Consider the following 19,296-nt stretch of genomic DNA (forward strand, 5'->3'; position numbering starts at 1 on the left):
GGCTGTATTCTTTCTATCTTCTTGTCCCTCTGACTAGGTGAGTACTTGGACTCACCTGTGGCCCATGGGAAGGCCCAACATGAGGATAACATAGAAAACCACCTTATATCCGTCTAAAACATCTGTCCATCATTCTTTTCTTATCACCTGCCCTGGAATTCTAACACAGCATTCTTAACTGCTACCTTGTGAGTTGTATGTGTCCCCCCCTTTTTTTAATCCTTCTGTTGCTGATGAAGGCATAAGCCAGATGTTCAATTAAAATTTGATTCCATCTATCTGGGTTGTCAGTAATCTCATTCATCTATCTCTATCTCTGTCTCTATCTCTATCTCTCCTAAACATTAAACTTACTTGTATTTTCACTGAATATGAGGGCAGTATCCATAGATAGACAATCAACGTCTACTTGACCCCCTTGGACTCTGTACCAACTAGCTTGTAAATCCACAGATCCATCAAATTTATCCTGAAAACCAGTCTGAGAGCTGTCATTCATTCCTACAAGAACATCATCCAAAGCCCATTGTGCTGAATGTTTCCCTATAAACAAATAGAAATACATGGGGTCATTACTCTTCATACATTACATCTTGAAAAGTTAAGTTGTCTTACAGGGCTAGAGAAAAACCTCTGGCAAGCTAGCAGCAGAAGCAAGCTCGCAGATGTGGGGATCTGGGCTATAGCCTAATGGAACAATTAATTTGCAAAGTCAAGCATATTTAAACCAAATAACAGGAATTAAGTGCATGTACTGTGCCCTAAGCTTTGAACAGGCCAAGGGTACATCTTGTTCACGTTTGTGGAACAGGAATATTAATACTGCGTTGGTGTTAATGTCACCGTGAGCTAGTGTAACATACTAGCAAAGAGCCTGAGCACTAAGATACAACTCACTGGTTTGAATCTAATCTTGGCCATGAACTCACTAGGCAAACCAATCACCCTCAGCCAATCAACTGCTATATAGGGGCAATGATACTTACCTACCCTGCAGAGTTGCTATACAGTTTACAACAAGCAACTTTACACTCAAAAGCACTATAAAAATGCTAGCACTATAAAAATTCATGTGCATTTACCAAAATTACAAGTTCCATATCCATCACGAGCTGAAGAGTCAGATTTAAATTGAAATTGACAAGGTACATATTAGTAGTACATACCATGTTGAGGTTGCCACCATCGGAAAGCAGTGGCTGATGTTTTGGCCTCACGAGGCAGTTCTATGGATACAATCTGTGGCTCTAAGAAAGACATGAAGTCCAGTTCTCTCAGCAAATACCAGCTTATTCCATTGTCATTTGAATACTGAACTACAAGTCCTGTAAGTGAAAGTGAAATAAAGCAATTCAGTAAAAACTCTACCCAAAAATCTGTGATCAAAAGCCAGTCTTCGCTGGTGGGATGCTTTTCAACAATACTTATATCAGCAAGGTTGTGGCACAAATTAAAATACTCAACTTTAAAAAAAAACCTCTTTTGTAATAAATTAAAATTGCATAGTGCTTGTACAGAGACGTATGAGACATTACGGTGTACTGGTAAATATTCCATTGCAGGGAATACCTGTTTATGTCACACTACTTCTGTTGGAGGCAGCATTTAGATCACTATTGGAGGTTCTGGTAAACAGGATCTTTGCCTCCTCTTTAGTTACCAGCATTGCTAATCAGCTTTTGAAGTTAATGCGACTGCACAACTGTCATGGACACCCACTGCACTGTGCCTGCAACACTACTTATAACAATTTGCATAGCCTTCCCGAAACACACACAAGGTTGATGGCCTTTTAAAAAGAGGTTGAATTTGTTTGTTTCAGTACTTTAAGGGACATGGGTGCTCATGTAAACCTTGAAGAGAGAGAGAAAGAATAGAAGCATGGCTACTCCCTTTCTTGCAGCAATTTCCCATTATTTCAGAAGTTTTTTTCTTTATGTTATTAACTATTTTCTTTGAGGGATGCACCATGTTCAAGCATGCGAGCATATATCTGTTTATTTGCCTTCTCCATAATTTCTTCTCCCACCTCCACTACAATTACGATATTATTGCAGAATTGTATAATGATAAATGCTACAAGGAAAGCTGCTACACAGTTCCTAAAATAAAGGTTTGCTTTAGCCAAATGTGTGTGTGTGTGTGTGTGTGTGTGTGTGTGTGTGTGTAATTTTAAATAGTCAATGCAAACTGATATCTATACTTCACTAGTGCAGACAAAATCTGTATTTACCAGATCTAAGCACTCTGTCCAAGGATTTAGGCAGATTTACATTTAAAGTGTCACATTATGTTAAGGCTGAGAGACATCTGTGAGTTGCAGATCACATGGGGAGCCAGATCTTTTGTGTACAAGTTTCCAAGTTGTGGAAGATGTGGTTGTTTTCTACATTTCTCTATAAAGCTCCTGTGGTGCTGGCAGTATCCATGGATAAATGGAGGCCAGCTTTTTGGGGACTAAGCTCAGAATCAAACAGAGGTGGTTTATACCCTACCATGCATATTATTTTTGTGTTCATGCACAATTAGTCTAGGTATCAGTGTATGGTCTGACAATATACATAAAACACATATAAATAACAGAGACGTACTGTCAAAACTTGTTTTGAGAATTAATAACCAACCAGCTGAATATTTTTTAAAATCAATTTTCATTCTTTCCCCCACTTTTTTCCTTGGTAACACAGTACTTTTCCTGTCACAACAGAGAAATTGTAGCTTTGCAAAACTCTAATTATACTTCCATATAATGCTAAAATATCCAACCTATTTCTCTCTAAAAGAAAAAAAAATGATGCTATTTTAGTACAGTTTTAATATGATATGTATCCAGTGGATCTTAAAATGTAAAAATTCTATGATGTTCCTATAGTGGATTTCAGAGAGCAATGATCTATTGTTTCTAATGGAGCTCTTCTCTGTGAGGATGTTCAAAATGATTCGAGCTCGAAATGGCCGTTTCGAGTGTTTTTAACTGGAGGACTAGTGGTGGAGGCTCAGGATACTCTTGGGTGCTTCGGCAGCACATGTTCTGTCCTGCCTATGTGACCCAAGGATGAAGGGCACAGTGGTCAAAGGATGAAGGGCAAAGTGGTCAAAGCAGTGGGACCTCCTGAAAAGGTCAGGCAAGCAGAGGAGAGGAGGCTGGGGTGTGACCAGGAGGAGGGTACTGGAGCACCTACTACTGGTGCACAATCCACCCCTAGCAGCAGCATCACCACTGCTACTCAGTCCAGCAGCAAGGTGTCCCTGGCAAGGCCAAAGGAACCAGTAGTTCTGCCTCAGTGTTCCACCTGGTGATTCATGGAGGGGTTCCTTGGAGCCTTGCTAGGGATATGGGAGGAGCCCACTGAGCCCTGCAGCAGTGCTGAGCAGTGTGTGCTGCTGTACCTTCAGCAGCCAGTGGCAGGCTGGGAGATGGAGCCAATCCAGTTTTGGACAGCGTATTGCTAAGTCTGGCTGGACTTGGTGACAGATGCCAGGTGGTTCTTCTTGTGCCCACCAACCAGCGTCCAGAGCAAAAGGGTGTTCTCCATGGCTGGGGATGTGGTGACACTCCATCTCACATGCTTGGATGGAACAGCTGGTCTTCCTCAAGTCCAACCCCCCCGGCTGGGTTATTCAGAGCTGGCCATGGAGAGTGAATGGCTCCTGATCACACCCACCCATTGCAACACCACTGGCAGTTTGCCTCACCCTGGCCAACCCCAAAACCAGATTTGTCATAATCTGCCTCTTAGTGTGAGAGAGGGGGGGAGAGAGGGAGGGAGAGAGAGAGCACTGACATAACTAATGATGAAATGGACTGGTGCCCTGACCCATTTGTCAGGCTGTCAGCCGGGGCCCAACCACTGTTCCCTCTAAGAGGGATTCCCAGATGTTGTTGACTACAACTCCCAGAACTCCCAGCTTCAGTAGCCTTTGCTTGGGGATTATGGGAGTTGTAGTCAACAACATCTGGGAATCCCTCTTAGAGGGAACAGTGGGCCCAGCACCCATCTGAAGTCATGGTGTTATCCAGACACAGGCAGGCAGGGATTTTATTGATTTATTATTTCTCTGTGTAAACAGCCCTGAGCTATTTTTGGAAGGGTGGTACAGAAATTGAATAAATGAATAAATGAATGAATGAATGTATGATGGAGAAGAAGAGAAGAAAGAAGTGTTCTTCTCATGGTAAGAATATAAGCTTTGTTTCTCGTCTGACCATTGGTCCATCAGGCCATTACTGCTCTCTGTCCTCCTGTCTCTCTATGGCAGGCAGAATGGAAGGAAGGAAGGTTTGATTTTTTGTTTTTTGTTTTCTCAGCACTAAGTATAATATTATTGCTGTATTATTATTGCTGCTATAACTATCTGGTTTTGCTGGATCTGAGAATGACAAAGGCAGAACCTAGGTGTCTGCATGAGTTGTGGTTTGTTTTGTTTGTGAGATAGTGTTGTTGCAAGAAATAGACATGGCAGCTCAGTGCTCTCTCTCCATGTGTAATATTTTCTTGGCGATTACTGTGAGATGAGCTCCATGTCTGACCTTGCGACTAACTTGTGTAAGCTCTGCGATCTGCATTGCAGGTGTACTCAGTCAAAATGTGGTTGAAGACATTGTAGTTGACTATGCTTGCTACTGCTAGAGATGCTGCTGTGCTGTGGCAGCTGTTGCTATACTGAAGTAAGGAATCATAATTGTGTGTGAGAGTGCAATTTGTGCCAATGATGTTACTGCAGTGTAAGAACTGTGGCTGGCAGTGGTTTCTGGGTCAGTGATTCTTCTTTGGCCATTTTTGGACTGTGTCTGAAATGTGTGTTCTGTGTCAGGAGGGACAGAGATACCTTTTTACTGTGTGCTTGCCAGTAGTGGCTGGTGAGGGCACCACCAGGGGGGCAGTGAGAGGCACCATTAAGCACAAATTAATAGGTGCTTACTTCCGCTCTGGCTGCAGCTGCAAACTATTCCAAGCAGCAGTGCACTGCCTGACACTCTCTACAGTGGCGGATTGGCTCTGCCACTCACCTGGCTGCTGTGGAGCCCTTCCCCCACTAGTGGCCAGATGAGTGACAGAGCTGATCTGCTGCCAGGGGCACACCTAGGTAATTTTAGAATCTGAACCTGAAGGGCTTTGGTGCCCCCACCCCCATGTCTTGAGGTCTCAGGGGCCAGTTAAATATTTTTTCAAACCTTTTTTTCAGCCACAGCTGTGCAGTGGGGATGGTACAAACACAGGGGCAGCCAGTGGGGTGTGGGCACTCGAGGGGAGACCAAGGTGGGAGAGGTGCCGGCAGTGGCAAGAGCTTCTTCCCTGAGCCCACCTGCCACCCAAATGAGAGGTCGAGGCTGTTTTTGGCCCATTTCGGGACTCTCTGTGCACACGTGTGCATGTGCAGAGAGCCCCTAAATGGGTTGAAAACAGCCTGACCCATCATTTGGGCAGCAGGAAGGCTCAAGGAAGGAGCTCTTGCTGCTGCCTCCATCGCTTCTGTCTCCACTCAAGTCCCTGCATCCCACTGGCTGCCACTTGACTCCATTACCATCACCGCCACATAGTGGCGGCTGAAAAACCTTAAAAAGATTTTTAACTTGTGGGGCAGGTAAACAGATGCAGGGCAGCAGCGGGGCAGGGTGGGGCTCTGGAGAGGCCCCCCAGAACATTTGGAGGCTCATTGGAGACAGGAGGCCACGGACCAGATCCCCAAGTTCCGTGGCAAAGTGCACTTCTGTCCCCTGCCACAGGGAGTGCCAGGCAGTGCACTGCAGCTTAGTTTGCAGCTGCAGCTGGATCAGAGGTAAACACCTATTAATTTGTGCTCAAAGGTGCCTCTCACTGCCACCACCAGTGGTGCCCGCACTGGCCGCTCCTGGTGCTTGCAGTGTTTTTCAAGTCAGTATTTTTCAAGTACAAAATTGTGTACTTTGCTTGTTCTGGCCATAGGGAACAATTGTTCCCCATGGGTAGCTTCTAGGGACACCAAAGTAGGTTGGCTGGTAGGGTACGATGGGTGCTACCTACCACCCAACCCACAAAAGAAATGGGCAAGTGGGGAATTTTAAATAAATTTTTAACCTTTCCCCATAGAATCCTATGGGGATTTTGGGGAAAGGTTAATTAAAAAACAACAAACCACCTGCTTGCCCATTTTTTTGTGGGTTGGGTGGTAGGTAGAACCCATCATGCCCTACCACTCAACCCACTTTAGTGTCCCTAAGAGCTACTCATGGGGAACAATGGGTGTTTCGATTTCCCCGTTGTTCCCTATGGCAGAAACATTCAAAAAGTTCAAAATGGACTTGAAGCATTTTGAGTGTTTTGATTAATCTTTTTGAAGATTTTGCATTTTGTGCATACCTCTATTATCTATATAGCAATAGCAATAGCACTTACATTTATATACCGCTTTATAGCCGGAGCTCTCTAAGCGGTTTATAATGATTTAGCATATTGCCCCCAACATTCTGGGTACACATTTTACCGACCTCGGAAGGATGGAAGGCTGAGTCAACCTTGAGACCCTGGTCAGGATCGAACTTGTAACCTTCTGGTTACAGGGCGGCAGTTTTACCACTGCGCCACCAGGGGCTCAGTTACATTTATGTTACATTTAGCATGGGAACTGGTAACCATTTGAATTTCCCACTTTCCAGTCATAGTATAAAGCAAAATTCACCACAAGTAAAGATAATCATACAGTGAATTTCCTTCCCAGCAGCTGTAATTGATGTGGATCAGCCAGGGCGGGGGGAGTCACTATGTGATTACCCTAAGTCACAGGGAATTTTGGGTCAAAATATGGCTAGGATGAAAAAATTGTCAAGGGAAAAACATTATTTTTGGTGAATGTTCTATATATGTCAACTCAAAACCATTTCACATGAGGCCAAAGCTGGTCCACCCATGAGGTGACTTGAGGCAGTTGCCTAAGACAGAAGATGCTCAGGTGGTGGGGGAAGTGGCAGCTGTACCCACTGCACTTGCCTCCTCCTCCTCCTCCTCCTCCTCCTCCTCCTCCTCCTCCTCCTCCTCCTCGATACTGGTAACGTATATGTCAGCCCTAAGCCATTTTACACTTGCCCTTTCTCAATATTTCTTTTTCTGCTCTGTTCTTCCTCTGATTTCCAAATACAAGCATGGTGAGTAAGAAGGAGAACTGGGTGGTTCTTTACACGTTTTGTACACTTCCAGTGCCAAACCAGGCAGTGGCAGGGGGCAGAGGAGGAGAAAGTGGAAGGGTAGGTAGGTAGGTAGGTGAGGTGGTGGTAGGGAACAAGGGAAGTGGCAATGGCATTTGGTGCCTTGTCTCAGGTTCAAAAAACTTGGGCTTCCACTGAATGAGGTAAGGCTATGTTCTCTGATTTTCTCAAAATACAGTTTTTGTTTCCATCACACAAAAGTCCCACATCAAGCAAAAATTTTCCAACTAAGAAAATAAAAAATAAGGCTACAGGGGAAAAATACAATATTAACTCTAATGAAACTATATTTATAAATGTATATACTATATTTATATTTATAAAACTCAACAAATTAAATGACACTAGATTTGCACTGCTAGGAAATAAATGCACACCTTTGTCTACAAAAAACAGTTCCCAACTTTCTCTCCTATTGCAGCATGACCAAGAAACAGAAGTCAGAATCGGGGTGGGGTGGGGTGGGGCTACGAATAAAGGATCAGGATTGCTACAACAGCAGAGTCACCAAGGAGAAGGAATAGATCTAGCCCTTACCCCAGTCTTCCATAGAGTTCACTTCTCTTACTTTCTGCTATATATGTGAACTGGCTGGCACTCTTCCTACAGAGGAAAGGAAAGTGCTGCTCTTGGGGGGTAGTGCTGTATTGAGGGCTCAATCCATCACCAATACTGATTGAACTTGGACTCACAGACAGAGATCATGCAGGGTGTAGGTGAGTGAACTTAATGTATACCTGGGATCAAGAATCCTTCACTCTCCACCATCTCCATACACACATACACTCATCATAATGACATGGGCCCTTTTGCTAGTGTAAAATAAGAAGCAATACCATAATTTGAGGCCTATGGTTACTGTCTTAAATAAAAAGAAAACCTCTTTGTTTCTTTAAAAAGTTGTTAAGTGTTAATAAGATGCTTTTAATTATGCTAAATTATAAAGTAAAGGCAGAAACTTAAATTGAGTACCTTCATTTCTGGCTCTTGGTTTGTTGCAGCCTACACCAATTGTTTTGCTTCCAATCTGCACATAAAACTGAACTAGTCTGTTAAAAAAAATATTAACAAGTTATCTTAGGAAAGAAAAACAACATAATGTAATATTGCAGGACAGTATTATCAAATAAAGCATATGAGCTTTACTTACACTTAATTTTAAATAGACTTCTGTTCAGCTATTCCTATATAGAACTGCTTAAAATTATTATTGGAAGGAAAATGTGCAAATAACTCCTTTGTGCAAACGGTTGTGTATAAGTATGTGAACAGAACAGATTTTGCATTCTGTTCTGAATTCGGAAAGGAATACAAAATCCCTGGGAACACAAAATCTATTGGAACAACCCAGAACATTCCGAGTGCCATTTTGGAGTCCAAAATGGAGCTCTTCTGGCCTCTGGACACCCACAGCAGCCATTTGTGGTGACCATGCAATGATTGCTGTGCATGCACAGAGGACAGAAGGTTGCTATTATGGATTCCAAAATGGTGCTTGGAACACTCCAAGTCGGAATGGGCTCATTCTGTTCTGAGCTCAGAACAGGCCCTTCATTTGAAGGGCATTCTGTTCTGAGCTTGCAACACTCAAAATAGCCCGATTTGCCATTGGAAAGTTCCGACAACAGAACAAACCGTTCTGCACATCCCTAGTTGTGTAGTATAACCTTCAATTATCCTGGGATGTTATAGGTTTTATAGGGACTTCCCCCTGAACCATGTCCTGAAGGCTCCACAGCCCTCTGGGGCATATGTCCTACTCACTTACAGGAGGACCTTGGTATTTGCGGGGGTTCCGTTTTGAGCTACTGCCGTGGATATTAAAACCATGAATACTGAGGCATTAAGTGAATGGGATTGTGGAGGTTAGGTTCCAAAGGGCACAGAAAACTTCAAAAAATGAGCAAAAACATGAAAACATACAGAAACAATGTGCCTTAATATACTCCGTGGGTACCCAGCAGTCCAGCAATGCCCACCAAATGACTTTACTCTATCTTTTTCTTTTCTTTTTTGAGAAAAATTGTTTTTTTTTTTTACTTTTTCTTTGAAAAGGAGACAAAAAATGACCCCTGAACACAAAATGGCAGCCGGAAATTACCTCGGACGTGACTACGCAATGGCCACCTTGGAGGTCATTTCCATCTACCCCCAATCCATGGATAAGCTGATTTAACCTTTTTTTGGCTGACTTTTTTGCATATATACCGAGGACTCAACCTGCCCTACTGCTAATGGTAGAAATATACTTAATATTAAGGCTATTATTACAACCAATGGGCTCTTTTTTAAATTAGTAAAGAGACGCTAGATTTGCCCCCCCCCCAGAGATTGGGCTTTAACCCTTCCCACTATTTAACAAGGCAAAAAGCTTCCACTGGCGTCAACATTTTTTCCTTGTTAAATAGGGTGTATGTGCGGGGGGGGGGGGGGCTCCACATGGGGGCTATGGTGAAGGAAGGGTTAAAGCTTCCTTCTGCAGTCCTAGTCTACGAAGGGGCTAATAGGTTTGTTCTTTACTCAGCTAAAAACAAGTTTGTCATCCCGAATAATAGGTTTAACATTATGGACAGTTTTCTCTTAGAAATAGAAGACAGAAGACTGATTCCTGCTACTATATACTGTGCCAATAATTAATAAAATAAAATAAAATAAAATAAAATAAAATAATAAGGGTGTGGGGCCTCAGAACATGGTTCAGGAAAAGGTCCCCTTGCATGTGTTATGGGGGGAGTGGAAACTAATGGCATGATGGGCTTCAGAAGTATATATACTTTGTTAAAAGTGAAATCTTAGAACCATATTAGAGACAGTGGCTGACATCTGGACTAATGGTGTATGTGTGCTTCTAACAAAATCATGCAGGCAGCGCTATCCTCCCCACTCATAGGTGCTCTTGTGGGGAAGCATGTTTTTTTTGCTGCTTTCCTCATTCTCTGTAAGCACTCTTCAACAGTGGAAACACATCCCTGAGGGCTGTATGACTCTCATTGACATGTTTCCACTGTCAAACAGTGCTTCCAGAGCAAGAAGAGAGCAGTGAACTTTGTTGCATTCTTGCACAAGAGCACCTATGCTTCACAAGTGGAGACTAGCACTGTGTGTGTGCTTTGTTAGAAGCACATGTGCACTGTTAGGATCTTAGTATTTTTTCTTACATACAAATACATGATTATTAAACAGAACAGTTATTTAATCATTTAGAATTTTTCACAGATCTTATGCTTTGTCTACATTACATATTTACTAGAGAGAGCTGCTTAGATCAAATTGTTTAACCAGTGCCTAACCTGCAGGTTCTTCTATACTGGAAACATCTCGCTAATATATTTTTTATCACATTGTAAGTACAGGTGAAACTCGGAAAATTAGAATATTGTGCAAAAGTCCATTAATTTCAGTAATGCAAATTAAAAGGTGAAACTGATATATGAGACAGACGCATTACATGCAAAGCAAGATAAGTCAAGCCTTAATTTGTTATAATTGTGATGATCATGGCGTACAGCTCATGAAAACCCCAAATCCACAATCTCAGAAAATTAGAATATTACATGGAACCAAGAAGACAAGGATTGAAGAAAAGAACAATATCGGACCTCTGAAAAGTATACAGTATACTGTGCTTGATTGGCCAGCAAACTCGCCTGACCTGACCCCATAGAGAATCTATGGGGCATTGCCAAGAGAAGGATGAAAGACATGAGACCAAACAATGCAGAATTGCTGAGGGCCCCTAATGAAGCATCCTGGTCTTCCATAACACCTCATCAGTGCCACAGGCTGATAGCATCCATGCCACGCCGCATTGAGGCAGTATTTGCTGCAAAAGGGGCCCAAACCAAGTACTGAATACATATACATGCTTATACTTTTCAGAGGTCCGATATTGTTCTATTCTTCAATCCTTGTCTTCTTGGTTCCATGTAATATTCTAATTTTCTGAGATTGTGGATTTGGGGTTTTCATGAGCTGTACGCCATGATCATCACAATTATAACAAATTAAGGCTTGACTTATCTCGCTTTGCATGTAATGCGTCTGTCTCATATATCAGTTTCACCTTTTAATTTGCATTACTGAAATTAATGGACTTTTGCACAATATTCTAATTTTCCGAGTTTCACCTGTACTTTGAAGAAGGCAAAATTTCCTAATAAGGAATGTTTTTTTCTTTGTCTATTCTGCGTAGCACAAGGGATCCCAATTTGCACTGTTTCTCTTCATTTTTAAAAACAATTGTTTCATGCAACTGAACATTTCTTTGTGAATTTTGCACAGCTATGCAAAACTCAGTCAAACTTTTCTGTTTACATTTAAGATGAATTTAAAATATTGCAATGTGTTACTTTCATTTTTGTTTTGTTCAATTATGTTACTTTAAATTATTTTGTAATAACTGATGATAAACAGCAATTAATAAACTTAACAATTACTACTACTACTACTACTAATAATAATAATAATAATAAACATTTTACGAAAATATTGATAAAATATGCAAGTGGCAGAATAGCAAAATCCCTACATATGAGGTGGCATCAAATTGTATAATTGTTATGGCATAATGATTCCCACAGGGAGAAGCATTAGGCTTGAAATATATCACCCACTTGTCTTATTCCCCCCCACCCTCCCAGTATGTTTGCATATTCTCCCTGAGGCATAATAATCTGCAGGGAGCTAAATAGGGGTTGGTCACAGATTTGGATTTTATATGGCAAAATCCTTTTTAAAAAAATGTATAAAAACTTGAAACAGTTCCGGAACAAAGAGATTAGAAGGCTGAAAATACTGTTTGAGAGAACTAGGCTGTCTCTCATTATTTGAACCGTGCGAAATTATTCTGTTGTCATTAGCAGCAGAATCTACAACTCAGATGAGAACTGAGGCAGCTGTAGTTAACATGCCAGATGTCATCAACTTGGGGGGGAAACCCCTTTTGCAATGTTTATCTAGCCTTTGCAGCTGCTAGGTAGGCCCCATACATGGTTGAAGAGACAGAGCAGATACCAAACATAATGATAAGGATAAGGATGGATTCAATTACATCTGGGTAGCCTATTGGCAGCCCACAAGATGTAAATACTATGAGCAAAATGCTGAGACATGCAAGAAAGATACTGGAGTGAAGGTAGGCCTGCAGAGAGTTTCAGAACCAATGTTGTGCCAGATGCACCACAACAATATGGACAGACTGAATTCCACAATTTACTTAGCAAATGGAGCTCTGGGTTCTTGAACCTTTAGTAGTTATATAGAAGACTGCATTTTTGTAAGCGCAAAATTATCACACAGAGATCTGAAAAGCCTACAAGTCACTATTAAGGAAATGGCACTGGATGTTTAACTTGCAGCTTCTACACAGAAAGCATCTGAGTCTTTAGAGTTTTAAAGTGGAAAATGGTCAAACATGGATAGTGCTATAGAGATGATAAGAGGGTAGCAAACAATAGTCAAGTGGTGCTTGATTTGTGAACAGTCTGAGGTCAGCTTCACATGTAATGGCTCAGCAAGTAGGGTCCTGTCAACCACTGGTTCCAGTGAGTTCATGCTCTCAACATGCACCACTAAGTTCCTCACTTTTCATGTATTCCGAACTCACCAATGTTGGGTGAACTTGCTGTACTTGCTACTACCCAACTTCAAATCTTGGTTACAGATGTCGAATGGTGGAGGAAAGTGCTGCTAGGCTGGCTGACATTGGTGGGTTCAGACAACACAAAAGATGGGAAACTAGTGGCTTGCACCGGGAATGTGTGCTTACTAGGAAATGGCAGTTGGCAGAATTGTACTTGCTGCCATTACAAATGAAGGTGTCCTGACCAACTGAGGCTAAGATATTTTTAATTGAGGGACTATGCTGTGGAAGTAGCAGTCTTGCTGAACAAAGATTTCTTTCTGTTTCTATGGTCATTGCAAAATTCCAATGGATCAGATCATCAGGAGCACAGTACATCAATGCCCTGGAGTCTGTACTTTCATTTCCTACAATTTCCACATCATCAAGAGATGAGAGAGACAGCATTTTTTGCATTAAAGTAAATTGATGAGGACACATAAGATGTGTTTTTGTATCACCTTGCTTGAACTCATGGGCAGAGTTAGAATTGGGTGAACAGGTTCAAAGAACACAAGTTGCCCAGCTCCTGGGAGCCAGCTGGCTTGCTCCTCCCCCAAGCTCTGGTGGGCCTCATTTCCAGCCGGTTTTGTTGTCAGCTGGGTGTTTTCTTTGTTCTCTCCCCCAGCAAGGGAGAAAATGAAGAAGACACCCAGCTGACAATGAAACCAGCTGAGAAATGAGCTCCAGAGGGCCACACGGGCCCTTTCAGGTGCTGGCTATGCCCCCTGCATATGATGTCACACACAGGGGGCATGGCTGGTGTGCACAAGGGGCCACCAGGGAGAGGGGTGTATACAAGCCCACTTTCCCCTAGCTACGTGCCTGCTTGAACTCATGTCCTATATATATGTCCTCCCTGGTTGTGCGTCCATGGCTTTGGTCACAAATTAATTATGAAGCCTATACTTTGAAGCTAAGTGGAATTTGTTCTGCAAGAAACCCTTTGGTAAAGTGAGCACAGAATTCCCAGCACTAAATCTGCAAGCACAGGAAAGTATTAGAGATAAGGTCCATATGTCTCTTTAGGGTATCATAGAGAGGCAAACAGTCAGAAACCATTTCTTTCAGGAAATATTGAAATATCTGGAAATTTAGCCTCATTAAGGAGTATGGTCCCAACTATCCCAGGTTAGCTGCACAAGCTTAAGCTGCATGGCTTTGCTAGTTTGGTTCAAGCACCAGACTTTGCCTTTGCAACAGTCTTGCTCACAGTTAAAGCTAAATTCCAAAACTGAGGTTAGGTTGGCTTAAAGCAGCTTGGTGGTTGCTCCATAATTATACACCTGGCCATAATGAGTCTTGCCAAATGAGTCTTGATGTCCAAACATCATCCAGCTACAATGCAAGACTTTTTTTTCTTTTTGTTTTGTTAACTGTAGCATTAAGGAAGCAGGGGGTTATTTTATTATGTTCATTGTTGTTAAATAAAGCAAATTGATCTTCAAGATAGGGCAGGATACATATTGGAATCAATAAATCAAATTAATAATACCAATAAGTGACTGATTTATCTATTTTATAGGAGGATAAATATACCTTAATATGAATTTTAACAAGATTCCACCAACTCTGCAAGAAGTTCATGCTTTTTTGTGGTACTGGGGAAATGGATAATTCTAATACAGTACAACAACTTTGTTATTTGAAACTGAGTGAGCTCAAATCTCCCACACTGTAACCTTTTGTAAAAAAAGTACTTAATCCAAATACTTGTTCATTTTACTAGTATCTGAGCCTTTTTCAGTACTCTTAAAGGTGGTTTTTGTTGCAGAAAAATTACTTATACTTTATAACAAATTGAACAGGAAGCCCACTTTAACCAAGAAACAAGAGTTTGATATTTATTACTTATTCAACATAGGCTAAGAAAACAACAAACAGGCTAACAATCTCTTATGCAGAGAGGAGAACTTCTCAGTCTGAATTTAAGTCAGCGAGTGAAGAGCAAACAAACAAATACTGTGACTCCATCCACTAGCCAGGACAAAGACGCATTTAAATACAGAAACATGCCCCATACAAATAACTGAGACAATGTCTATGGAAAAATCCCAATATTCCCCTTCTCATTGTCTTATTCTTGCATCCCGCTAGGGATGTGCACAAAACCGGTTTGCCCGGTTCGGTCCGAATTCAAACCAGGTTCGAACTAGGAGGGGGTGGTTCGGTTTTGGTTTTGAACAAACCTCCCCCTGGTTCAGTTCAAATTCAAACTGGTTCGAACTGATTTGAACTGGTTCGGACACACAAAAATTGGTAGGATGGTAGCTGGCACCCAGGGGTACCTGCCACCCAAACCCCAGAGCAATCGGACACTAGTACGATTTTTTTATGACTTTTTGAAAATTATTTTTATTTTTTTCTCATAGGGTATAATGGGACTCGAACCAGCCCATTATTCCCTATTGTGGAGCACCCATGGGTGCCAACAACCATGCAAACCCCGAAGCAATTGGACACCCCTATGATTTTTTATGAATATTTGAAATATTTTTAATTATTTTTCTCATAGTGTATAATGGGACCCGAACCAGCCCATATCCCCTATTGTGGAGCACCTGGGGCAGAAAAGTGGGGTGGGTGGTAGACAACCAGGGTTGCCTACTATCCACAAAGTTCCAAGGCAATCAGACACTCCTCTGATTATTGGTGAATTTTAAAATTATTTTGGAATTCCTCATAGAGAATAATGAGGATTGCAGCAAATGTATAGCTTCACGTCGGCAAGAAAGGGTGTCCTAGAGTGGAGTGTGGTGGGTGGTAGTTCCCAAGGGGGGCCAGGAAGCTATCAGAATTATTTGAAAGGAATTGGGCAAAAGGCTGATTTTTAGGTGATTTTTGAAGTTTATGTGTCTTTAAGGTTAGTAGATGAGAGTGGATTCATGGTTTGTCATTGAAAATCTTATATGCTACCAAAGAATCTACACTCAGAACACTTCAGAAACAACAAAATCCAGTACCCCATGGGTTATCAACCCATGGAGGTGGTTGGCACCCTCATGCTGGGCCCCCCCAGCACCCCCCAAGTGCAGTTATGGGGCTGCTGAAACCTGCATTCTTCCCTATGGAGAAAAACCTTAAAGCCACTTGTGGGGTGCTGGGGTTGCCCAGAGTGAGTGGTGGTCTAGTGCAAAGAGGGTGCCAGCTAGGGGTGTGCAATTCAGATTTTTGGTATTTCGATTCAGATCCAAATCGAAACACCTCTGATTCGTTCTGTATCCGAATCTGGCCCTTCCGAATCACCCCCGATTCGATTAGGATTCGTATTAATCCAAATCCGAATAGATTAGGATTTAAAAAATGGGTCTGGGGCCAAAAGAGTGGGGTGGGGTGGTAGTACCTAACGGGTGGAGGCTACCACCCAAATTGCAGAGTCATTGGGCAAAGGGCTGATTTTTGGTGAATTTTTGAAGTTTTAGTGTCTTTGGGGCAGATTGGGGGCATAACGTGGGATCTGGGCCAAAAGAGTGGGGTGGGGTGGTAGTGCCTAATGGGTGGAGGCTACCACCCCAATTGCAGAGTGATTGGGCAAAGGGCTGATTTTTGGTGAATTGTTAAAGTTTATGCGTCTTTAAGGTTTCCCCCCATTAGGTATAATGGAGGGTGTATCACTTCACGTCAGGGGGAAATGGGTGGCCTAGAGCAGTGTGGGGTTGGTGGTAGTGCCAGGGAGGGGTAGAAGCTACCTGAATTTTTTCAAAGAATTTGGGCAGAGGGCTGATTTTTGGTGAATTGTTGAAGTTTACGCGTCTTTAAGGTTTTTCCTCATAAGGTATCATGGAGCTTTCAGCAGCCCCATAAGTGCACTTGGGGGGTGCTGGGGTGGCCCAGATCGAGTGGTAGTGTAGTGCACATACGGTGCCAACCACCCCCATGGGTTGCTAACCCATGGCGTACAGGGTTCTGTTGTTTCTGAGGTGTTCTGAGTATGGATTCTATGATTGCAAATGAGATTTTCAATGAGACACCATGAATCCACTCTCATTTGCTATCATAGAATCTACACTCAGAACACCTCAGAAACAACAGAACCAAGTATTTTTGTCTTCTATATGATAGATTAACTGATTGGTTACAGTCAGGGATATGTGTCCCATGGCTTGCTTGTTTGCAGTATCCTATTCTCACTGTTCCTCCTCATTCTCTGTTGGTCTTTGTTCCTCAAGACCAAAAGATAGTCCAAAAGTATTCATCAATGTCTTCACTCTGAAGGACCATTTTCTGTAGTTTGTTTCACTGAACAATTCAACAGTGGGATACCTCCCCACAGATGCAAAAGTAGTTCTCTTTTCAAGCTTTCTCTCCTACAAACTCTTTATCTCACAAACTGCTTCACAACTGGGTCCATAACCCAATGTTGCAGAGAAATTAAGTAACTGAACAGGAAGACAATGTTAACTGAGAAACAGGAGTTTGATATTGATTACTTACTCAACATAAGCTAAGAAAACAATAAACAGGCTAACAGTCTCTTATGCAGAGAGTGGGAGAACCTCTCAGTTTGAATTTAAGTCAGCAGGTGAAGAACAAACAAATACTGTGACTCCGCCCACTAGCCAGCATTCAGACACATTCAAATACAGAAGCATGCCCCATATAAATAATTGAGATACTCTCTATGGAAAAATCCCAACAGTTTTGCATGCAGTTTTTAGATGCAGAATGTATCAGAATTGACCTGATACTTGTAGTATCCAGAGGGACTGTTCTTGCTTCTCTTTTGCCAGGTCCACTGAAGTAAAGAGATTTTCCATCACTGAGTATCCCACAGCCATTTCCAACCTGGCCTCCAGTTATCTTGTACCAGAGGGGGCTCAGTTTCCTCTCAAATCTGTCAAACATCTCACTGTGATTAGGTACATTCGACACACAGGTCCCATGGGAGGCTTCAGAAAGAAAATAAAAAATATATAGGATATGCTTTCTTGAAACAGTGCTGGGTAGTAAAGGTCAATAAACTGGCAGGCAGTATTATATGATTCACACATATTAGCTTCTTCTGAGAAAGTTCAGGGGGGTAAGCATATTCTACCTACATTTAACGTTTTTATTTTTTGTGAACACCCCATTCTACTGCTACATAGGTTTCTCTGATTACTCTAAATTCCCCCACTAAAATAGAATACATACAGCTGAACATCTAAAACCAGTATTATTAATATGGACTGCAAGCTACACACACACAACCCACAGCTTATGTTTAGGAACCTTTTAAGCTTTAGCTGGGTTGTTCTTTGTTGAGGTTTATGCTGGTCTGAGACTGTAATAAAGATTGATTTGATTTGTTGAGGTTAACAAGAGTAGCTTCACAATTTTGTTTGTACCTTTCTCTTTAAGAAGAAGAAAAAAAGCTCTGTAAGCCTCATGTGAACAGAATTTTTCACAAAAGTCCTATCAGAACATCCACACATCCACATAGTTTCTTCGCATATATCCCTAGCTGGACAGCAAATCTTATATACAAACAGATGCTGGGGTGGAATTCCTACTATGATCCATCTGCAATCTGCAGAGTCAGTACAAACAAAGCTCTCTTGGAAAAATTGCAGTTGTGCTGTTCAACTGTTTGGCAGGGGGAGATGTGAACTGGTTTCAGAAATCTGTGTTCCTCCTTGCTGGCAAACAACCAATCAGTGTGACTGCCAATTTTCTGAGTGAGTGGCTATATGCTCATAGACCTGGTTGTTGCATATATGTACATTGGTTTGGAGCCATGGTGCATTGCCAGAGTTACGAAATGTAGCATCTAGTCCTCTTGCTCTCCACATACACATGGTAAAATTGGTTAATGAAACAGCCTCACTAATAGAAAAGTTGACTTATCAGTTTGGAAACAAAATGGGCCCATTGGCTGACATAGTGAGGAAAATACTCAAAGCAGTCCAATTGAAATTAAAAGGACAAGTTAAGCAATGCCAAACTTGTCCTCTAAATTTCAATGAGACAACTTTGAGTAATATTCCTCACTATGTCAACCACTGACACACCGTAGGAAAGTTTCTGCATACCTGGAGGAACAGCAAGGTTTGCAGAAATTCATTTCTTTCAACCTTGACCCCTAGCTTAGTGCCAGAGTATTTAAGAGAATGTCTTCTTCACCATGAGTCCCCTCAGACTTTGAGATCATCTGGAGAGGTCCATCTGCAGTTGCCGCCAGCTTGTCTGGTGGCTACTCAGGGACGGGCCTTCTCTGTTGCTGTCCTGAAACTTGGAAGGTGCTCCTTGCTGAAATAAGAGCCTTCCCATCTCTGACAGCTCTTAAAAGGTCTTTAAAGATGCATTTATTGACCCAAGCCTTTTAACTAGAATTGTGGTTTAAAACTGTTTTAATGTTTTAACTTGTTTTATATTGTAAACTACACACAGACAGAAGTTTGGGGTGAAGTACAAATATAAATAAATAAATAGAAGCCTAATTCTCCCCAAAAGGGAAGAGGAGGGCAATGTAACACAGGCACAAGTCCTCACTTTGCTCCTTGTCTGTTCGGGC

General features: G+C 41.9%; 1 protein-coding gene across 8 annotated transcripts in view; it reads right to left on the reverse strand.

The window, feature by feature from the left end:
* The window catches only part of RELN (reelin), a 554,313-nt gene that overhangs the window by 105,167 nt on the left and 429,850 nt on the right, over positions 1-19,296 (reverse strand). For all 8 annotated transcript variants that reach the window (XM_053252916.1, XM_053252914.1, XM_053252913.1 and 5 more), the window contains 4 exons: positions 17,485-17,692; positions 8,156-8,232; positions 1,167-1,325; positions 355-543 (listed from right to left, as the gene is read on the reverse strand). In XM_053252916.1, the coding sequence (XP_053108891.1) occupies positions 355-543; positions 1,167-1,325; positions 8,156-8,232; positions 17,485-17,692 (633 nt within the window). The remainder of the gene's footprint in view (positions 1-354; positions 544-1,166; positions 1,326-8,155; positions 8,233-17,484; positions 17,693-19,296) is intronic.

Source organism: Hemicordylus capensis, chromosome 5 (assembly GCF_027244095.1).
Source record: "Hemicordylus capensis ecotype Gifberg chromosome 5, rHemCap1.1.pri, whole genome shotgun sequence".
Classification (NCBI taxonomy): domain Eukaryota; kingdom Metazoa; phylum Chordata; class Lepidosauria; order Squamata; family Cordylidae; genus Hemicordylus; species Hemicordylus capensis.